This window comes from Nycticebus coucang, chromosome 14 (assembly GCF_027406575.1).
Source record: "Nycticebus coucang isolate mNycCou1 chromosome 14, mNycCou1.pri, whole genome shotgun sequence".
Lineage (NCBI taxonomy): Eukaryota > Metazoa > Chordata > Mammalia > Primates > Lorisidae > Nycticebus > Nycticebus coucang.
This window is the reverse complement of record NC_069793.1, coordinates 21,408,261-21,430,710: the sequence shown is the minus strand read 5'-3', so window position 1 is coordinate 21,430,710 and position 22,450 is coordinate 21,408,261. Positions and strand designations below refer to the sequence as shown.

General features: G+C 41.8%; 1 protein-coding gene and 1 pseudogene across 2 annotated transcripts in view; both read left to right on the top strand.

The window, feature by feature from the left end:
* EXT2 (exostosin glycosyltransferase 2) overlaps positions 1-22,450 on the top strand; it is a 159,672-nt gene that overhangs the window by 132,899 nt on the left and 4,323 nt on the right. For both annotated transcript variants that reach the window (XM_053560750.1, XM_053560749.1), the window contains 3 exons: positions 12,661-12,804; positions 14,550-14,678; positions 17,515-17,597. In XM_053560750.1, coding sequence (XP_053416725.1) covers positions 12,661-12,804; positions 14,550-14,678; positions 17,515-17,597 — 356 coding nt within the window. The remainder of the gene's footprint in view (positions 1-12,660; positions 12,805-14,549; positions 14,679-17,514; positions 17,598-22,450) is intronic.
* On the top strand, positions 1,875-5,750 carry LOC128564854 (E3 ubiquitin-protein ligase UHRF1-like; annotated as a pseudogene).

The following is a 22,450-nucleotide window of genomic DNA, read 5'->3' as shown; positions in this document are numbered from 1 at the left end:
GCACATTGATAGACAAAAATTAAATCTTGAGCTGAACTTCACACTCTATGCAAAAATTAACTGAGAATGAATCACAGACTTAAATGTAAAACATAAAACCATAAAACTTTTAGGAAAAAACTTAAGGAGAAAATCTTCCGTATCTCAGGCTGGGAAAAGAGTTGGATCTTAGACTTGACACAAAAAACACTATCCATAAAAGGAAAATTTGATAAATTGAATGAACCTCATCAAAATTAAAAACTTCTTGCTCCGAGAAAGGCTTTGTGAAGAAGTTGAAAAGGTAATCTACAGTCTGAGAAATGCTTGCAAACCATACATTCAACAAGATTAGAGATCTAGAATATATTTTTTAAAACCCTCAAAACTGAACAGTAAAAAGTAAGTAGTCTACTTAGAAAACGGGCAAAGAACAGAAATAGACTTTTCGCTGATGAAGATATACAGATGGCAAATAAGCACTTAAAAAGATGTTCGACATCATTTTAGGGAAATGCAAAAATAAAACCACAATGAAACATCATTACACACCTGTCAGAATGGCAAAAAAATAAAGTGACCACAGCGAGTGCTGGTGAGGATACAGAGAAACCGGATCACTCATACATCACTGCGGGGAATGTAAAATGGTACAGCCATTCTAGAAAACCGTTTTGGTGGTTGCTTATAAAATTAAACATGAACTACCATATTACCATTACCCAGCAATTGCACACTTGGGCATTTATCCCAGAGAAAGAAAACTCATGCTCACATGAAAACCTGAATGTAGATATCTGTAGCAGTTTTATTTTTAATTTCCAAACACTACAATCAGTCCAGATGTCCTTCAGTGGGCAAATGGCTAAAGCAACTATGGAACATGTATACCATGGGATGTTACTCAGCAATAAAATGGAGCAAACTGTTGATAAACAACGGCCTGGATGAAACTCCAGGAAATTATACCAAGGGAAAAAAGCGAATCCCAAAAGCTTATGTACTATGTGATTTCATTTATATAACCTCTCTGAAATGACAAGATTGTCAAAATAGAACAGATGAATGGTTGCCAGGAGTCAGAAATAGGGAGAGAGGGCAATCGGGTCTTAACACATCAACAGGGAAGACCCCTGTGGTTATGGAAATCTCTGTACCTTGATTCCATCAGTGTCAGTGTCCTGTTATATGGTGTCATAGCGTGGTTTGGCAAGATGTTGCTATAGGGGAAATTGGGTGCAGGGTGCCTAGGGTCTCTGCGTTATTTCTTACAACTGCATGTGAATCTGCAATTACCTCAAAATCAAGTATTTAATTTAAAAATATTAGGAACTCAGTAAGTATCTGTGAGTCAAGTGTATAAATGGGTTAATAAAGTAAAACTACTCAAATCTCTCCCTCCCTAAACTGCTAAGACTTTAGCTTGCTATTGGATTGCCTTTCTAGAGCTTGACATCAGGTTTAAAGATAGATGAAATATCTTTGCATATATATTTTAAATGCTGTTGAGGACATCATCTGATATGACAGTTTGGACTTTATTCTATTCTGCCTTTTATTGTAAGCCACCCCAAATCACTTTGTGGAAATAGATGGGATCTAAATAAGTAATTCGAAAGTCTGTGATGCTTAATTTTCCACCAAGAGACCATGAGGTTTAAACACACATATAGGGCACTAGCATAAAACCAGATTTATACTTTGAAGTTGGTCAGGTTTACAGAGTTTGTGGGCAAGGCCATTTCCTACCTTTGGGCAGTTTTCCAGTAGTATCCCTGACTGCAAGTGATGGAAGTCACCACGGCGGCTGCTTGAAGTGGGGAGAGTTTATGTCCCCCTTGCCGGACAGAGCTAATCTCTTTGATCCTTAGTCATTTAAAATGTGCCTCACCAAAATCAACTTGAAATTTTGAAGACTTAAAAATGGTTCTGAGAATCTAAAATTTCTGTTTGCACTTGTATAGGATTTAAAGAGAATAGCAATCTGGCATATGATCACTATTCTTTTAACTTCATTAAACAATCTCCTGAGATCAGACTTAAAAATAGAATGGCCTGGCAGCGTTAGCCCACTGGGCGCTCTGGATCGCACCACACGTCCGCGCGGGGTCCAGACCACGCACGCAGCTTTGTCACCATCCCCAACCGAGTCAGGCACGCAGGCAGGCGAGTGCGTTGTGGTGGCCAAAGAGTTCTGACACCATGTGGATCCGGGTGCGCACCATGGATGGGAGAATGACCCGGATGGTGACTCGTCTGTCTAAGCTGACCAAGGTGCAAGAGTTGAGGCAGAAGATCTAGGAGCTGTTCCATGTGGAGCCAGGCTTGCAGAGGCTCTTCTATAGGGGCAAGCAGATGGAGGATGGCCACAGTCTCTTTGACTATAACGTCCGCCTGAATGACACTATCCAGCTCCTGGTCCGCCAGAGCCTTGTGCTACCCCTTACCATCAAGGAGAAGGACCCTGAGCTCTCGGACACGGATTCCGGCTGTTGCCTGGCCCAAAGCTAGTCTGACAAGTCTTCCAACCATGGCGAGGCGGCTGTGGAGACAGAGAGCAGAGCGGACCTGGGGGATGAGGCCGCATGGGTTGAGGCGGGGCTGGGGTTGTACAAGGTCAATGAATACGTTGATGCTCGGGACATGAACATGGGGGCTTGGTTCGAGGCGCAGGTTGTCAAGGTAACATGGAAGGCACCTTCACGGGATGAGCCCTGCTGTTCCACCTCTAGCCCAGCCCCAGAGGATGATATCATTTATCACATGAAATATGATGACTACCCAGAGAACGGCGTGGTCCAGATGAGTTCCAGGGATGTCCGCGCTCGTGCCCGAACCATCAAGTGGCAGGACCTGGAGGTGAGCCAGATGGTCATGCTCAACTACAACCCTGACATCCCTAAGGAGCGGGGCTTCTGGTATGACGCACAGATCACCAGAAAACGAGAAACCAGGACAGCGCAAGAGCTGTATGCCAATGTCATGCTCGGGGATGATTCTCTTGATGACTGTCGTATCGTCTTTGTGGATGAAATCTTCAAGATTGAGCTCCCAGGTGAAGGGAGCCCCATGGTAGAGAACCCCATGAGACGGAAGAGCGGGCCTACCTGCAAACACTGCAAGGACAACATGAGCAAGCTCTGCTGAGTCTGCACCTGCCATGTGTGTGGGGGCCGGGAGGACCCTGCCAAGCAGCTCATGTGTGACGAGTGTCACATGGCCTTCCACATCTACCGCCTCTGCCCGCCCCTCAGCAGCGTTCCCAGCGAAGAGGAGTGGTACCTCCCCGAGTGTCGGAACGATGCCAGTGAGGTGGTGCTGGCAGGAGAGAAGCTGCGCGAGAGCAAGAAGAAGGCGAAGATGGCATCAGCCACATCATCCTCACAGCAGGACTGGGGCAAGGGCTTGGCGTGCGTGGGCCGCACCAAGGAGTGTACCATCGTCCCATCCCACCACTATGGACCCATCCCAGGGATCCCTGTGGGCACCATGTGGAGCTTCCCAGTGCAGGTCAGCGAGTCAGGTGTTCATCGGCCTCACGTGGCAGGTGTCCATGGCCGCAGCAATGATGGAGCATACTCGCTGGTCCTGGCAGGGGGCTATGAAGATGATGTGGACAATGGGAATTTTTTCACATACACAGGTAGTGGTGGTCGAGATCTCTCCGGTAACAAGAGAACTTGCAGAACAATCTTGTGATCAGAAACTCACCAACACCAATAGGGCGCTGGCTCTTAACTGCTATGCCCCCATCAATGACAAGAAAGGGGCTGAGGCCAAGAATGGCGGTCAGGGAAGCCGGTCGGGGTGGTGCGTAACGTGAAGGGTGGCAAGCACAGCAAGTGCGCACCCGCCGAGGGCAACCGGTACGACGGCATCTGCAAGGTTGTGAAGTACTGGCCAGAGAAGGGGAAGTCCGGGTTTCTGGTATGGCACTATCTCCTGCGGAGGGACGATGACGAGCCCAGCCCCTGGACCAAGGAGGGCAAGGACCGGATCAAGAGGCTGGGGCTGACCATGCAGTATCCAGAAGGCTATTTGGAAGCCCTGGCCAATAGGGAGAAGAACAACAGTGAGAGGGAAGCAGAGGAGGATCAGCCGGAGATGAGCAGCTTTAGATCCCCCAGAATGGGCAAGGGCAAGTGGAAGCGGAAATCGGCAGGAGGTGGCCCGAGCAGGGCTGGGTCCCCATGCTGGGTGCCCAAGAAAACCAAGGTGGAGTCCTATAGCCACCTTGGACGGCCTAGCAGAGCAGCCTCATCAAAGAGGACAAGAGCAATGCCAGGCTGTGGACAGAAGTCCTGAAGTCCCTCAAGGATGGGCCGATGTTCCTGAGGAAGGTGGAGGAGGCATTCCAGTGCATCTGCTGCCAGGAGCTGGTATTCCGGCCAGTCACGACTGTGTGCCAGCACAATGTTTGCAAGGATTGCCTGGACAGATCTTTCCGGGCCCAGGTGTTCAGCTGTCCAGCCTGCCGCTATGACCTGGGCCGCAGCTATGCCATGCAGGTGAATCAGCCGCTGCAGACCATCCTCAATCAGCTCTTCCCTGGCTATGGCAATGGCCGGTGATCACAAGCACTTCTTGGCAGGGGTTTTACTTAAAATATACTGGAAGGGTCTTTAATTGGCCCTTATGTTGTTCTTAGTTAACTTATAGTTTTTCCTCCATTCCTAAAAAGGCTTGTCTTCCTTTTATTTTGTTTTTTAATCTATACATTTTCAGGAATTTATGTATTCTGGCTTGAAAGTTGGACTTCTCAGTATTTTGTTTAGTTTTTAAAACGTTACAAAGCCCGTGATTTATCAGCAAAAAAACAAATTATGGCATAAAGGCTGCTTATGTTCCTGCTTATGTGTCAAGTTCTCAGAAGTTCCCACCAACTAGCAAGAAGGTATCCAGCCGCCTAGAACAATCTTCTTTTCAAGGTTTGTGGCTTTGGCTCCCAAGGTCAATGCAAGTACATCTCTCCTGATGGCATCTCATCGTGTAAAATCCAGCAAGATGGTTCCCTGTGGTGGCCATGGGCATCCGCGTGATCTGTGACCAGCTGTCCATCCAGAAGTTGAAAGGAAAAGAAGAAAAATTTCAGTTTAAACTCTTCCCATAAAGCCATCCCCTGCCAGGCTGCTTGGTATCTAAGATCCACATGAAAAATCCTCTGTCCATGTGAGCAGAGAGTTGGGGCCTGGAGAACGTACCTCAGCTGGACTCTACTCCACGTGGGGGCTGCGTGTGCGGCTGACACTGTCTAAGAGCAGGGAAGCCAGTACACAAAGCCATGTTCAAGTGCCTTTGGTTTGTTTGTTCTTTCTAAAGAGTAGGCTCTTTGTTTTTAGCACTGAATTTACTGAAAATGCCAACCAGATTCTAAAAACTGTGGACATCCAGTTCTTCCTGACACTGGATGGGTGTTTGGGGATGGTTTGAATTTATAGATCATTTAAATTCAATTTTTTAACTTGACAGTTGAGAATTACAAGAGGGAATTTTTTTTAATGAACACTTTTTCTAAATGAATTTTTTTTTTGTAGTTACTGTATATGTACCAAGAAAGATATAACTTAGGGTTTGGTTGTTTTTTGTTTTGTATTTTTTGGAATGGTTTAACTTTTCTAATTTTACCAAAGTTTGCAGCTCATACCTCAATAGAACAGGGATATTTATCACATAACTGCAGACAAACTGAAGCAATATTTTTAAAGGATCCCTCCCATTGTTAGATTGTTAAAAAAAAAAAAAAATAGAATGGCCCACACTGGAATTGAGGTCATGGAAACAAACGTCATTTCATGTTTAGTGGGTCTTAAGGAGCGCAGAATTAGAAAACCCAGGACCTGATCCGGGCCCATCTCGTCCTCCTCTGACTCAGATGTCTCCTTCCCTTCTTTATTATTTCCCAAGAGATTCATTGTCTCATGAAAAATAGTAGTTGGGTTTAATCTTTCATTTAGCTGCCTTTTGCTTGCATTTCCTCTCTGCCCCAGCGCCTCACAGATTACGAGAGTCCAATAGGCCCTCAGATGTCAGATGTGGAATCTCGCTCACTTGCTACACAGCTGACAGGAGTTCCTCCTTTTAATGATGTGAGCATGTGGCTTTCTTTGCTAAATGGAAACCACATTTCACAGAGAGCCTCTAACTTAGAAGATGAGGACTAATGGGAGCTATGGGTTTTGTCGTGTTCCACACCCTGTCCTAGTCTCAGCCTGGTTGTTCACTGGGCACCTGTGGCTCTTACCATATCTGCCCCTGGCACCACAGAGCCAAACAACGCTGACCCTGACTGTGATTTTGAACACTGTAATGCGACTTCTTTGTTTTACAGGTGAGGGACTGAGCTTGGGAAGATGAGGCTATTTTTCCAACTGAAACAGTGAGAATATGGTTTCTCATACAACAGAGGACTGAACTAGGGAGTTAGGGCCAATTTAGTCTCAACCTAGTAGTGCAACCTTGGGAGAGCTATTTTCTTTCCATGTCTCAGTTTCTTATCTGTACAATGAGGGAATTGGTTGGAATTATCTCTGCCTTTGAAATGATCTCTTAGGTTGCAGATCTCTGAGACAGCTTAGGCGTGGGTAATGAGCTTCAACTGCCAAGGTGTGAGTCTTCTCTTTACCACCCACAGAAGGGTGAGCTGGCACTGGCATAAGAGTGAGACACATGTTTTAAAGCCACCTTCTTTGGCAGTGTCTTCTTAATAGTGGTAACCATTGAAAGATTTACTAGCACACATTCCTCTCCCAACTGTGGCCAACCCTAGTCTGTCTCTGCCCCATCACTGCCCCTGGCCTGAATAAAGAACTCGACAGGACCAGGCTGCCCAGCACCTGGGTGCCACGCTCCAGCCAGACTGGAGCTTTCCCACAGTCCTGGTCCTCCCACTGGGCTTATTTTAAGCAGAGCCCTGCCTTCAGCTGGAAAGGTCCCTCCGGCAAACTGAAGTGATCTAACAGGTACATCTTAACACATAATGCAGCTTGTCCAAGTATTTGTCAAATAGTCAGCATTAGGGAACCTTAGGTGACAATTTCTGAGCTCCTCTGCTCTAGACATTTGGCATCAGCATTTAATTGTGCCCCAGAGGTGAGCAAAGGCTCTTTGGCTTTTTACAAAGTACCCCCTTGACAAAAACTGCTACCAGTGTAATTAAAATAACAAGCTAAAAATGAAGCCAATCAGTCTGTCCATTCCACTTCATTTCAGGAAATTCTAAATACAAAAGGTGAGCTGTGTTCCCAGAGGGCTGAGAGTGAATCCTAAAACTGGCTCTCTGTTGGAAACCAGTTCAGAATTGGAAGCCAGCCAGCTGCCCCCTTTCCCGTCTAAGCAGCATGCAAGACAGAGCCTTAGGGGGCAAAGGTCATTATTTCAAAGACATTTGCATGGTGGGTTCCTCGCAGCTCTGTCTTGACTGGCCCAGGCATCTGACCACAGCGTTTGAGCAGGTTCAGGGTTCTGCCCCACACTGATGGTTAGGGATTGACCAAACTCAGGGGATGGTGTGTACAAGGAAAGAGACGAAGGCTTTGCCCAGTGCCATTGCCTTGGATACAAGTATTGCCCATTTTTCTCACCACTTTTTCGTCCACCTCTTGGCTCACACATTGCTCATCCAGTAGCCATACCCCTGTGAAACTCTGCCTTTGAGAGTATGATGACTGGAGCAGCCACTTCAGAGAGTGACTTTTTGCCTAGTGCTGACCCGTGATTTCATAATTGTACATCCCAGATGGGCACCACCTGTTGTTACACCTTCCCCTTCCTCCCCCCTGTCTGTTTCCTGAATCTGACTGTGGTTAGCACACACCCTGAGTTTAAAATGCATGCTCTAAGCTGGCTTAGTGTGTAGTGCATTATCCTCTTTTTAGGAACATTTATTGGGTACTCATATGTGTATGGCATTTTAAACAAAGTTAAATAATGCAGGCTATGTGATTTAGAAACTTAAAACTTGAAACAGATCACAGTTGATGGGTTAGTTCTTTGGGAACAGGTCAGCGAGGAGAAAGATAAAAGATTTCAGCTCTAAAAGAATGTTAGAGGTCACTTAATCCAACCCCTCATTTTGCAGATGGAAAAATAAAAGCAGGACGCCTTTAATAGATCAGTACACAACTCATCGGTGGCAGAGTAGTCCTGGGTCTCCGTTTAGCCAGGTGTCCCCGGTGCACTTTCTGTGGGGTGTAGGAGTTAGTGTAGGCTTCCTCCTGCCAGCTTTTAAACAAAGGTCGGTGCTCTTGGTTTGATCCTATAGTATTGGGAAGCACTAAAAGACCTTGGGTGGGGGTGGGGGTGTTTAAAAAAGAAGTAAAACTTTGAAAATAGCCAAGTAGGCACAGCTGGGACTTGAGAGGGAAGAAAATTTCCATAATCAGGTTAAGAAATGTTTAGGACCAAGATTATCAAAATGAGAATGCAAAAAAGAAAGAGGATAGTGTTACACATACATGGTTACGGTCCATTCTAATAGTGGTGTGGAGTTGCCCCAAATAGAAGGACTGTCCAGATGATTGCTAGTTTCTAACCAAGGCACAGAGTTCATTGTAACAGAGATAGGCTTCTGTCCTCAGAGATGTGGGTGGTTAAAAATAGATGAGGGCCTTATATGTGAAGGACTTCGATGGTGTAGACCAGGCATCCTCAAACTGCGGCCCGCAGGCCACATGAAGTGGTGTGAATTGTATTTGTTCTCATTTTATTTTTTACTTCAAAATAAGATATGTGCAGTGTGCATAGGAATTTGTTCATAGTTTTTTTTTTTTTTTTTAATAAACTATAGTCGGACTCTCCAACAGTCTGAGGGACAGTGAGCTGGCTCCCTGTTTAAAAAGTTTGAGGGTGCCTGGTGTAGACAAACAGTTTAATAATGACTTTGTGGGCAGTGCTTGTGGCTCAGTAGGTAGGGCGCCAGCCACATATACCGAGGGTGGCAGGTTCAAACCCAGCCCCTGCCAAACTGCAGCAAAAAAATAGCCGGGCGTTGTGGCGGGCGCCTGTAGTCAGCTACTCGGGAGGCTGAGGCAGGAGAATCGCTTAAGCCCAGGAGCTGGAGGTTGCTGTGAGCTGTGTGACGCCACGGCACTCTACCGAGGGTGACAAAATGAGACTCTGTCTCTACCAAAAAAAAAAAAAAAAATGACTGTGAATTGAGCATAACTCTGGCAGCACTGGTGCTGGGACGCCAGGGACGCAATGTGAAGTTCCAGATGCCTACACGGCAATATATAGAAGCATCTGGCGGTAATGACAGAAGGCTGACCCCAGAACATTTTTCTGAGGTAAAAAGAAAAAAAAGTTGAATTAGAGTGAGAGGTGTATGAGAAGAGGGGGTGAATTTCTTGTTCTTTTGGCTGGGAAAATGCTTTACTATATACATAATCAACTTCGTACTACACTGGGGTTCAATTAGAGAGGGCCCATCCCACTCTCTTTCACTCTGTTTTGATCCTATAGTCAGCTGCAGAGTTATAGATGAAGTGACAAGGATGGTATCTTGATTGTATCCAGCTGTTTAGAATCAGTCAAGGGCAGAGAGGCCCCACATAAGGAATAGCGCTCACTAAAGGCTCCAAAGGAATCTGAAGTTCAGGACACCTCTGATGCCTTCTAGAGCAGCAGAGTTTAGCATTCTGTGACCCAGCGTCTCCAAATTAGGTCCCTGAGAGAAGTCAAGTAAGTGACTTCAGCTGACAGTAAGAGGACTGAAATTTTAACAACATTTGACCCTAAAATTGAGCCAGTAACATTATTATGGCTGCAAACAGGGAGCTTATAAAGAAGAGTCCCGAGGGAAAGTGATTTGCACTCCCTTTGCATGGAGTAGAGAGCTGTACTGACTCAAAGTAAACGAGGAAAAGCAAAGAGGGGTCAGCTGAATTGGAAGCCCTTATTCCTAGGCCCTGCCTCTTTCTCCCCACTTGCCCATTCCTGCCATTTAGTTATGTGTGCTTGGGGCCTTTTAGAAATCTCTGTACCCCCTGCCCCCAGAGGTGAATCAGTGATCATGGCAGGTGCTCGGTGCTGAGAAAAGGAAGCTGGCGGTGCATTGAATGGCGTCTGCCTGGGCCCACAAACCAAATAGAAGTTACGGCTCACATACTGTGTTGCTGCTTAGGGCTCTATAAAACTGTAATAGTATCATATTATTTTAATGTGCTGAAGTACAAACCCCAGAGTAGAGAGAACACAGAAGCAGTGGCATTACACATCTGAGAAAATGTTCAACATGGATTCATTTGTCTGCAGCTATTATGATGATGCCTGTGGCCAATTAACCCTGTTGGTTACAACATGGTGTTAAGGAAGCCAAGGTTGTGGGTTTGAGAGTCCTGTTAGGTGATGTGGTTTTATACAAATGAAAGCTCTTTTACCCCAGCCACACGTAAGACCTAGGTCAGACATCCCTAAAAGCATAGAGGTGATCATAAGGAGGCCTGGGGAGGACAGTGTGATGACTCAGCAAATACCCCTTTACCCATGTGTATGGTATTCTATTGTGGACTAGGCACTGTTTTTTTGTGCTTGGGATACATGAATAAGGCAGTCTCTGTCCTCTTTGTATTTATTTATTTTGTAGAGACAAAATCTCACTTTATTGCTCTTGGTAGAGTGCTATGGCATCACAGCTCACAGCAACCTGCAACTCCTGGGCTTAGGCGTTCTCTTGCCTCAGCCTCGCAAGTAGCTGGGAGCACAGGCGCCCGCCACAACACCCGGTTATTTTTTGTTGCAGTTTGGCCAGGGCCGGGTTCAAACCCGCCACCCTCGGTATATGGGGCCGGCGCCCTACCCACTGAGCCACAGGCACTGCCTCTCTTTGTGTTTTAATTCTGTAGGAGGAAAATAGGTTTTACATAAATAATAAATAACCAAAATAATTACACACCTTGTATTTAGACATGTGAATTGAGCATAACTGTGGCAGCACTAGTTAAGAAAAGCCAAGGGGCTTTCTTTAAGGGGTTGAGGAATGTGATGAGGAGTGGCTGATTGGGAATAGTGTTTGCCTTACCTAGGAAGCTGTGAGTTTGACTCTCGAAGTAGTTGATACTTAAGCAGAGACCTGACTGATGAAAAGGACCCAGACTTTGGCAGAGCTAGAAAACTTTAGCCAGAAGAAATAGCAAGTGCAGAGGGCTTGAGATGTGGTGGTGGTTGAAGAACAGAATGGGCACTGGAGCATGGGGAGGATGGTAAGAGAAGAGGTGAAGAGTGGGCAACCCTTTAGGACATGGAAGGAGTTTGGATATTTTTCTTGGTGCAATAGGAAGACATTTTCTAATGGTGGGACATGACCTAAAGGGGTTTTTTTGGGTGGAGGGTGTTATAGGTTGAATTATATCCTTTGAAAAAAAGATATATTGAAATCCTGACCCTCGGTACTTCAAAATGTAATTTTATTTGGAAATAAGGTCTTTTCAGGAAATCATCAGGGTGGGTCCTGATTCAATATGACTGAGGTCCTTGTGAAAAGGGGAATCCTGCCCTGAGGAAAGATGGCCCCGTGAAGATGGAGGATTGGAGTGATTCATCTACAAGCTATGGAATGCCAGAGACTGGAAGCCACCACCAGAGCTAGGAAGGGCAAGGAAAGATTCTCCCCTTACAGGTTTCAGAGGGAGAAATAAAGGCTGACTCCGAGCTTTTGAGTTTGAGCAATTGGCTGGATGATTTATTGAGATGGAAAAGACTGGAAGAGTGACTTTGGGGGGGATATAGAATCAAGAGGTATGTTTTAGACATGTTAGGTTTGAGATGCCTGTTGTTTATCCAGGTGGAGATGTTAAGTAATGGCTGGTTATCTCAGGAATGTTCAAGGCTAAACATAAATTTAGAGATCACCAGATTAAGATGGTGTTTAAAGTGATTGAAACTAGCTGAGATGACTTGAAGAGGAAGAGTTTGGAAAAGGGAATGAGGCCTAGGAATGAATCCCCAGGAACTCCATTATTTAGAAGTCTGGTAAGCAAGAGAGATGGCGAAGAGGCACCTGAGCAGCTAGTGGATTGTCAGTGCTCTTTAGTGGTGTGGGCCTCCTCTCTGTTGAGGTTAAACTAAATTATACAGAAATACATGGGAAAAGGGATTGGAAATACCTCATCCCCGGTATCCCGATTCTGTTTAATCCAATAAAACTATATCTAAGAACCTTTCCAAGCATAGAGATCAAGTATTTGTTTTCAGTGTATTACAGATTATAGAATCAGAGAAATCTAATATAGCTTAGGCTGTCAGTGGGTACATGTTGAGGAGAAATAGATGCTTTTTTAAAGAACTGGAGATTATAAATTTTCATAACCACCAATTCAGTACAAATCAGGGCAGCTGAGTTGCAGTGTTCCATTTATTCTTCATTTGTGCATTCGTTCAGAATCGAACCTATTTCATTAATCATATCTTAAGAGATTACCTACTTTGGCTCAACTCAGTAAGCTGTCATTCCACACTACTTAAAATTTCCAAGCATGCACAAGAGGATTTGGAGGAAATCAGAATCAACATCTGTCTCTGAATATTGACAGAATAACTAGCTTCTGTTTAGTCTAATATCCTCAGAAGCCTCTTATACTGTTCTTAGTTAGGCCTAGGAAGTGTGTTGATATCTGTTTGGATAACTCGGCACTAGGACTGGTTGTCTGATTTGGGAATTGATTATTAACGCACTTGTATCCTTAGGTCTGGCGGGAATTTCCTGACCGTTTGGTGGGCTACCCCGGTCGTCTGCATCTCTGGGACCATGAGATGAATAAGTGGAAGTATGAGTCTGAGTGGACTAATGAGGTGTCCATGGTGCTCACAGGAGCAGCTTTTTATCACAAGGTAAGAGGAGGGTTCAGGCTTGGGGCAAGTGGGTCTGGGCTGACAAAACTGAAAGTATGACATACATTTTATTTGGCCCAATTAAATTTTCCATACCTGCTGCTGAGTTAAGGAAAAATGGTTCTACTCAGAGGGCTTAGAAAAGTCATGTGGTAAGATACTCTATTAAAAATAAAGCTTTTGTTTTTCTAATTATTAACATAATACATTCTCATAGGAGGAAATATGAAAATTTAACAGAATAAAATTAAGAAAAGTTACCTATAATCCTATCATGTAGAGATAACTATTATTATATTTAGATGTTTGTTCAGTTGCCTTTTATTTATTTGCCTGTTCACCAGAGACAGTTGTAAATATTCTCATTAGGCTGCTTTATTCACATGTTCTATTGTGAGCATTTTTTCTTTTTTTTTAATTTTTTTATTGTTGCAGTTTGGCCGGGGTTGGGTTTGAACTCACCACCCTCAGTATATGGGGCCAGCACCCTACTCACTGAGCCACAGGCACCACCCACATTTCTTCATAAACCATTGCTTCTTAGCATAATTGCTAAAATGCCCTTGTATTAATGTTCTATAAAGCATGCGTAACTATTTCTCTATCATTGGATATTTAAGTTTCTAATTTTTTGCTATCTCAGATAATGCTTAATATCTAATGTTTAAGTAGTGATTAATGTCTGTTTTTAAACTGCCTTTACTCACAACCATTGTGTTAGAATTCTGGAAATAGAATTATTATATTATAGGGAATGAATATTTGGGGGATTTGGGGAATTATATATGTTGGTTTCAGTATTCTTTGTGCCAATTTAAAATCTCACTAGCAAAATACAAAACTAACTTTTTTACCATGCCTTTTTCTGTGTGAAATATATATACACCCATATATATATATAATTACATTAAACTTATCTATTCTGGTAAGTAAAAATTAATCTTTTTTTTTTTAATTTTTTTAATTTTTTTTTTTTATTGTTGGGGATTCATTGAGGGTACAATAAGCCAGTTACACTGATTGCAATTGTTAGGTAAAGTCCCTCAGTAAAAATTAATCTTACTGTTTTACCTTTGATTTGATTATGAGTAAGGTTGAAATTCTTTTTGTATATTTTTTATTCCTTGTATTTTCTCTTTTCTAGGAATCATTCCTTCATGTTTTTGACTTTTTTTATTTTTAAGAGATTGGATAATATGCATTTGATTTCAGAATATGCAGTTTGATGCTAGAATGCTCCCTAGAAATATATGGTTTACTTGAACAATAACTAGCTTGTTGTCCATAGTCACATAAGGAGCTGGTGTAGCTCAGCACTACTGTCTTCATGTTCTTCAATGCTCTAGACCTAGAAATGGGTTTTTGTTCTTAGCAAAAAAAATTTCCAAAAGCTAAGGTTTGTAATTCTTAGGGTTTATGGTAGTAGATTATGTACAGTTTGATTTTTGACCCATTAATTTCTATATCATACATGTGGATTATGGTAGTTTCAGATTGGCCTCATTTTTGTTCTATTTTAAAAAGCACATACTTTTGAAAAAGAATGACCGTATTAAAGATGCTTAGTCACTTGACCAAAAGCATTCTAACATTGCCTTTTTTCCTTTCTATGGATACAGCCTTGTGATTAATCTTAAGGCTTGGACAAGGAGAAAGCTTGTCCCCTTGCCAGGGCTACATTGCCTCTTACATTAGCCAAAGGGAACTGCTATTTGAACGTTTCTTCTCTTTGTTTTACCTGACAGTATTTCAATTACCTATACACTTACAAAATGCCTGGGGATATCAAGAACTGGGTGGATGCTCATATGAACTGTGAAGACATTGCCATGAATTTTCTGGTGGCTAATGTCACGGGGAAAGCTGTCATCAAGGTAGGAGGCTCTGCCACTTACTTGCTTTATGATTTGGGGCATGTGTCTATTCTGTGGTCCTAAAAAGTTCTTTTCACTATAATGAATAATGAAACTAGATGAACTTTAATTTCCCTTTCAGTTCAGTATTCTGAAATTGATGCTGTCATGTTAGAAAACTGAAGCTAGGTTTTGACAGTTTAAACTAATTTTTTATACAGTTTCTTTAGTTATAGTTTTTAACCTTCAGCATAATAGATAAAGGCTATGATGATAGATTTATGACTCACATTTTAAGAAAAAATTTAATTTTATTCTCACAGCTGATTTGGAATCTAGTTCTGTCAGCTAAAGGATGCATGTTACATCTTAAAGTAAGAGGAGTTTTATTTTTATTTACATTGAGAAGGTTGTATGCCTTGTACAATTATGTAACTATAGTTCTAACTACTATTTTTAAATATCAATTACCAGTTTTTAAAGTACATATTAAAAACTGAGAATACATAAATTTACATTCTTCAATTTTCCTATGGGAGGTCATCTGTAAAAGATGTCTGTTAATTCTTTTGTTGTTGTTGTTGTTGCAGTTTGGCCAGGGCTGGGTTCGAACCCTCCACCCTCAGTATATGGGGCCAGCACCCTACTCACTGAGCCACAGGTGCCGCCCAGTTCTTTTTTTTTTTTTTTTTTTTGCGGTTTTTGGCCAGGTCCGGGTTTGAACCCGCCACCTCCGGTAAATGGGGCTGGTGCCCTACTCCTTGAGCCACAGGTGTACCACCTGATGTCTGTTAATTCTTAAACTTTATACTTTGTTCATTAAGATTCCTAGCTATGTAGAGAAAGTGCATTTCTTTGTAATGGGTAGAATCATCTTGACTTTTTTTTCTTCTGGATTAAAATTTCTTTTTTGTGTGTGTGTGTGCTTTGTTTTATTTTATTCAACAATTTATTTGTCTCCTATTGTGTTCAAGGTAGGGTAAAATACTAAATGTAAAATTAAAATAATCTTAGAAATGGGATGATAATTTAGGAATAATATTACCAGAAAGGAAAAAAATCAATAAATTTGACTACATGGAAATTAAAACCATCAGCAGACAAAATAACACACTGAAAAAAAATTTCATAACAAATATGGCAGATAAAGATTTGATGCCCTCTCTCTATAAAGAACTTATACAAATTAATCATAAAACACTAATACCTGATAGAAAAGTGGGAACAAAAAAAATTTTTTTTGCATATACATGTGTTTATTTGGTTTCCACTTTTTGCCTTCACAAAATCAAAAAGGCTTAAAATTTAATAATAATAACAATGTTTAAGGTAAAGACTAGAAACAAAAACCTCGTAAAGAATGAACGAAGATAAATACATTCAGAAAAGAAATCAGACGATTGCTGCAACAAAATATTGAGCAATAATAATAATGATGCAAAAAAGAGTAACATTCACGTTGTCAAATAAGAGTGTCTATTATAGAATGCTTTGACTCTGAGGTTCACTATAGAGTCATCAATTCACTTCTTCTTATTTTTTTTCCAAAGTCTCAAAAAAATAGACAACTAATATTTATAAATAAAAATGAAAAATAATTTCAAGAAACAGATCATGCCAAATCTTATAGACAACAGAAAAAGAAGAAATACTTCAAAATCATTCTACTTCGTTTGGAGACACCTGATATTAAAATTGGAAAAAAATATATTATTATAAAGGGAAATTATAAACATATTTCACTTATAAATGAGGATGCAATATCCTAAAAAACGTATTAACAAGTTGAATTAAAAATTAATGTTTGAGTAATGTATGGATTAGAATTTCTTGTGTAAAAATGCCAGATTCCTTTCTGAACCTGTCTCGAAAGGCTAGATTGTGAGGGGAGTTTATGCCGGAACCATAATATGACATTCTCCACTGATTACTCAGTGATGAGAGAAGTCAGATTGGAAGACAGATAATGGAAGAGGAAAATCCATTATCTGTGCTCACCAAACTTGCCCTAATCTCAACTCTCAATAACTCAGTGAACAACTGACTTCGAGGAAAATTAAAGAATGTAAATCACAAGGGTTGCTTTAAGGGACCAGCCCCTAAATTCCAAGTTTGTTTTTGAGCATGTTTTTAGCTGTGGTTGTGTACCCTAGGCAGTAATTCTCAGTGTCTCTTTGCTTCTTAGCCTAGCTTTAGTTACTGAGCTTTCTTTCCCTCCCCTTCCTTTTCACTGTCATGATAGCAGTCTCACCTGAATTTGCTAGAAAGATCACTAGAAACTGAGAGTTCAGGAGGGTATTGAGGAGTCAGGGGAAGAGGATTCAGGTTGTGAGGAACTACTGGATTTTTTTCCTGACTCAAGGGAATTGCAGAGTAACCTGGCATCTTCACAAGCATGATGCTGCTCATAGCGTTTGCCATTAGCTGGAAGGAGGAAAAAGAGTGCCTGTTGGAACTAAGGTTACGGTGAAAGTTATGGGAAGCTGTATTTCATCGCCCTTATGGCTGCAAGAACAAATGGTGTTTATACAAGGACCTTGGCAGTGAGAAAACAGTCATTAAACAGGAATTAAGGAGCTTGTCATCACCACTTCTTTCCAGTTACAGAAGGCAAAACCCCTCCAAGCCTTTTTATTGGGCCCTTGTGAGTTCTGCTGTTGGCTGAGCCAGACAGAATTGAATGGAGGAATGGCAAGGGGTGTGTGTGTATGTGTGTATGTGTGTGTGTGTGTGTGTGTGTATACACACATGTGTGCAGCATCTCAGTTTACAGCACAAGCATGCAGAATGGTATGACAGCATGATTTTATTGTCTTTGGCATTGACATCCAGGTATATTTTTGTCCTCTCCTGGCAGGTAACTCCACGAAAGAAATTCAAGTGTCCTGAGTGCACAGCCATTGATGGGCTTTCACTAGACCAGACACACATGGTGGAGAGGTGAGTAAGCCTCCAACTAAAAGTCTGACCTAGCCTCTGATCTCCATTTCCTGCCTTGGGCCTGTTTATGGGACTTTGTTGGAGATATAAGGATAGCAGCTGGTAGCCATAGTCACCTCCATTTGCACTGTGGGAATTGGGTTAGTTCAAGCCCAGGTCACCCAAAGAATTAATTTGGAATGCTACTCACTCAATTTGTAATGGCTGGAAGGGTCTTAAAAATATAGCTGGCTTTAAGCTCCAGAAGCCAGATTCTCCATGTGGACTAAGCAGTTAACCATCTACCATCATTTGAGTGGAAGCTAGTTAATTCCAAGGAAATACTGGATTGTTTTTCAGGGTAATATCTTCATGTTATAGTAAAAGTTTGATTAGGAAGAATTAAATCAAACCCACCAGAGACAAATTACCTTTGCTGACACTACTGAGATGCCTGCCAAGAAACAGGATCAAAAGCAAAACTTTTTTTTTTTTTTTTGCAGTTTTTGGTTGGGGCTGGGTTTGAACCCACCACCTCTGGCATATGGGGCTGACACCCTACTCCTTTGAGCCACAGGCTGCCCCGAAAGCAAAACTCTTTATGTTACAGAGAGAGAGAGGCCGGGGCAGCTCTGAAATACTGCCTTTATTTCACTTCAGCCAGTTACTCAATAAGCACACCTTTGTGTGGAATATAGTCCTAGGCCTGCAGGTGAGTAGGCGTGTGTCTTAAGACTCTTGTACTCTTGTACTAGACCTAATAGTTCTCACTGTACCCCAAACGCCCCTAAGCTTCAAAGTACCTGAATCAAATCTAATTCTTTCCAGTGGCAGCTCCTCACACAGATATCAAGCTCTGACACCCAGTAGTCCTATTGTCAAGAGACAAAATACACTCAGAGAATGTTATAATAGCCTTTAAAATGAGATATCTAATTAAGTGTCCACAGATCTCATATGCATCTACTTGCAAGATTTTTTTCTGGAAAGTATCTGCTATATTAAAATCCTTCAAAACTGGAAGATTTTTTTGTACAAAAAGTTGTTCCAGTTGGTGTGAATTCTTCTATAATGTTTTATTCCTTCTTACTCTCTAATCTCTTTATCTCTTTCATATATAAACGTCTTACCCACTGGCATGACTTCTACCAACTTTTGATGTGAAATAGTGTATAATACTGTCATGATTTTGGAAATCTGCCACTGGTATCCTAAGTAGCACATAGTTAAAGGTAGTGACATTAACTGTCATGGCTCATTTGGAAGAGACCCCACTTGTACTTCTGTTAGAGTACATGACATTTTTATTTAATCTCCCCTGTTCTCTGTTTTGGGGAGACTTCCTAACAGTAAGCTAAGTGGTTATTGATTGGGCTAGGAATATATGGTTCAGAAAAGGAAGTGTAGGAGAAAAGTTGACCCGACAGTGGCCTTCAAGTTAATGCTGAGGCTAAACAACTCTTCCACTGAGATCATAATAAATGTAAAGAGGTTTAAAAAGCAGTGAGGGGGATTTCACTTAGGAATAATTATTATTGAACATGGAAGAAAATAATGGGGATAGGGAGTCTTCCTCTTTGGAAGAGAGTTTTGAAATAGAATAGACAACTGCCTAGGTGTTGTTACGCTTGAATCAGATTATATCAGAGTTTATAATTATCAGTAAAAAACAACATTTATATATAAACACACACATGTGTATGTACACAAACATACATTTATATACATGTAAATCATAATCCAAAGCTATTTTTGATTAGTGCCTTGAGCGAGACTCAAAGAGTTATAATTGATTAGGTAAAAGAGAAATAACTTCTTGCTAGATTGATTATTAAGAATAATTTTACAAAGAGATAACAGTGAGAAAAGTGAGCCTTCAAAAATCACTAGGATCCCAGCCAGTAAATCTCTGGGCAAGAAGAGGAGATTCTAGGCAGGGGGAACTAGATGATCTGTCAAAGGTGCTCGATCAGCAAGTCCAAAGTTTATTTGGCAAGCAACAAGGAGCCCAGCTTGCCTAGAGCACAGAATGCTAGTCTGTTAATGCCAGACTGCAAGGGGCTTTGAGTTCCCAATTGAGCAGCTGGAACTTTTTCCTCCAGGCTCTGTAAACCATAGAAGGTTTGTGAACTGGAGACTAACTTGATCAAAGCATCATGTTGAGATTAATTTGGAAATAGTGCAGAGGATGGAACGAAGGGAGAAAAGGTTAAAGAAAGAAGACCATTGAACTAAGCTAAGTGTGAAAAGGGAGGAACAAATTAAATTATAAGAGATTTATTTTCCAGAGGAAGATATGTCAGAACTTGGTTTCTAACTGAATAGATGTGGGAAGGTTATGGAAGAGTTGGAGGAGTTGGCAGAGATAACGTGGAGATTTTGAGTCAACAGTAATGATGGTGGTACCTTTAACAGTGTAAATGACAGCGTTAGGAGGGCATGCTAATTAGGAGAGGGTTTAGGTGAGTCTTTAAGACAGTGTAATTAACGAGGAGAGGAGGAGACTTTAACCATGGTGAAGTTGGAGAACAATAAGGTAGATGGTTTGGGGGTCTTGACTTCTTTCTATGAGATGAGTGTGTCTAGATGTGGAATTAGAACTTAGAAGTTTGGTATCTACGGGAGGTTGGTTGCAGGACTTCTTGAGGATACCAAAATCCACAGATGCTCAAGTCCCTTATATAAAATAGCATAGGATTTGCATATAACCTTTGCATATTCTTCTGTATGCCTTAAATCATCTCTAGATTATTTCTAATACCTAATATAATGTAAATAGTTGTTATACTGTATTGTTTAGGGAATAATGACAAGGAAAAGAGACCGTACATGTTCAGCACAGATGCAGGTTTTCCCCCAAGTATTTCTGATCTACAACAGGTTGAATCCACAGATGCAGAGCCCATAAACATGGAGCACCTGGAAGTCATCTGCCCAGAGATAGTAGGTGGCTAAAGAAAAGAAAGGGCAGAGTCTTGAGAAATTCTGACATTTGGAAGACAGAGGAACTAAAAAGACAGAAGCAATCACTGGAGAGCCAAGGAAAAATACAGTCATATATGGTGCTCAGAAGTAAGGGAGCTATGAAGAATATGCAGACTTGGGAGCATGCCTTTGAATTAAATGGTTGTTAGTAACCTTTACAAAAAGTAATAGCCAGTTATAGTGGTACATACCTGTAGTCCCAGCTACTCAGGAGACTGAGGTAGGAGGATTGCTTGAGCCTGGGAGTTCAAGGCTGCAATGAGCTATGATCTCTCCACTGCATACTGGCCTGTGTTGACAGAGCAAGACCCATCTCTGAATAATAATTGCAACAACAATAATAATAGTAATAGTAGTGGTAATGGGATAAAGTCATAAAGCCAAAAGGTCATAGAGTACAAGTCAGTGGTGAGGAAGTTAATGGATTAAATTACCCTCGTGAGAAATTTAATAAGGAACTCAATCCTGAAATAAATTAGCAAATGTGAGCAGAACTATTTGGGTTAAAGATTGAGCTACTAGGCCGGGTACAGGGGCTCATGCCTGTAATCCTAGCACTCTAGGAGACCAAGGTGGGTGGATTGCTTGAGCTCGGGAGTTTGAGACCAGCTTGAGCAAGAGCAAGACCACGTCTCTACCAAAAACAGAAAAATTAGCTGGACATTGTGGCAAGTACCTGTAGTCCCAGCTCCTCAGTAGGCTGAAGCAAAAGGATTGCTTAAGCCTAAGAGTTTGAGGTTGCTGTGAGCTATAACACCATGGCACCCTCCCCAGGGCCACAGAGTGAGACTCTGTCTCAAAAAAAAAAAAACTGAATCACTGAATTATTAAATACAGTGTTTACATTGGGAGGAAGGAAAGCATGATTTAAGCCATCTTGGGTATACAAAGAGATGGAGTTACAATTGTAGTAGAATTGTTCATTTGTTTGCTTCTTGATAGTTCCCTTTACAGAATATACATTTACACAAAACAGTGAAAGTGCTTTACAGTTTATAAGTGTATGACCTTGTGTTGGGTTTTGTGGTTCAATAAGATTATTTATTCCTATATTTGGGGCCTGGGATCAGAAATGTCAGTTGTGTGGGAGAGTAGCATTTTACTACCCAGCATCCAAGGGCAATATGGCAGACAGCGCTGATTAGGAAAAAGAACATGATATGAATTTAGGCCAGTCTTTGTTCAGATAATGAGTTTGCCACTTACTAGCTGTCTAACCTAAGGGAGTTGACTTACCTTATCGAAACGTCAATCTGCTTAACTCCTAAAATAAGGATATCAATAGCTATCAAATTGCAATGTCTATTCATAGGTTCAACAGGTATTTATTGAGCATCTTTTTGTACCAAGCCTGGTATGTGGTGAGGAAGAATGAAGTAATAATATACAAAAGCCTGGTAATGTTAGTTTCCTTCCATGTTTGCCCAGCCTTAGTCCTAAAGGTTCCTGACTACTTAAGTGTGTGTTTGAAAGGAAAATAGAAAACTTAAGGAGTCCTTTCCTTCCCAGACCCTTTCATTACTCCAGAGATAGACGCTGACAGTTCTTAGTGTGTGTGTACTTGATTTGGAAAACCAACCCAGGAGAATAGTTACTGACAGGGTAGCTGGACTGCTGACAACTCAGGTGGGTCAGGAGCAACATGCCAGACTCGTTACCTACCTTAACTTGTTCCCAACTCGGATCCCCTGTGTGAAAAGAAGAGCTAAGGACCTATACCATTTAGAGGGGACCAGCCACTTCTCCAGTGCAGGACTGCACAGAGAAGAAAGAAGTACTCGCTAGACCTGGGTTAGCCAGCACATCAAGCTGGCCTGAGCCCCCGTGGCTTTTTGCCTAAGGCCCAAGCTTTGGTGGCAGATCTGGTTACAAGAGATGGCACATGCGTA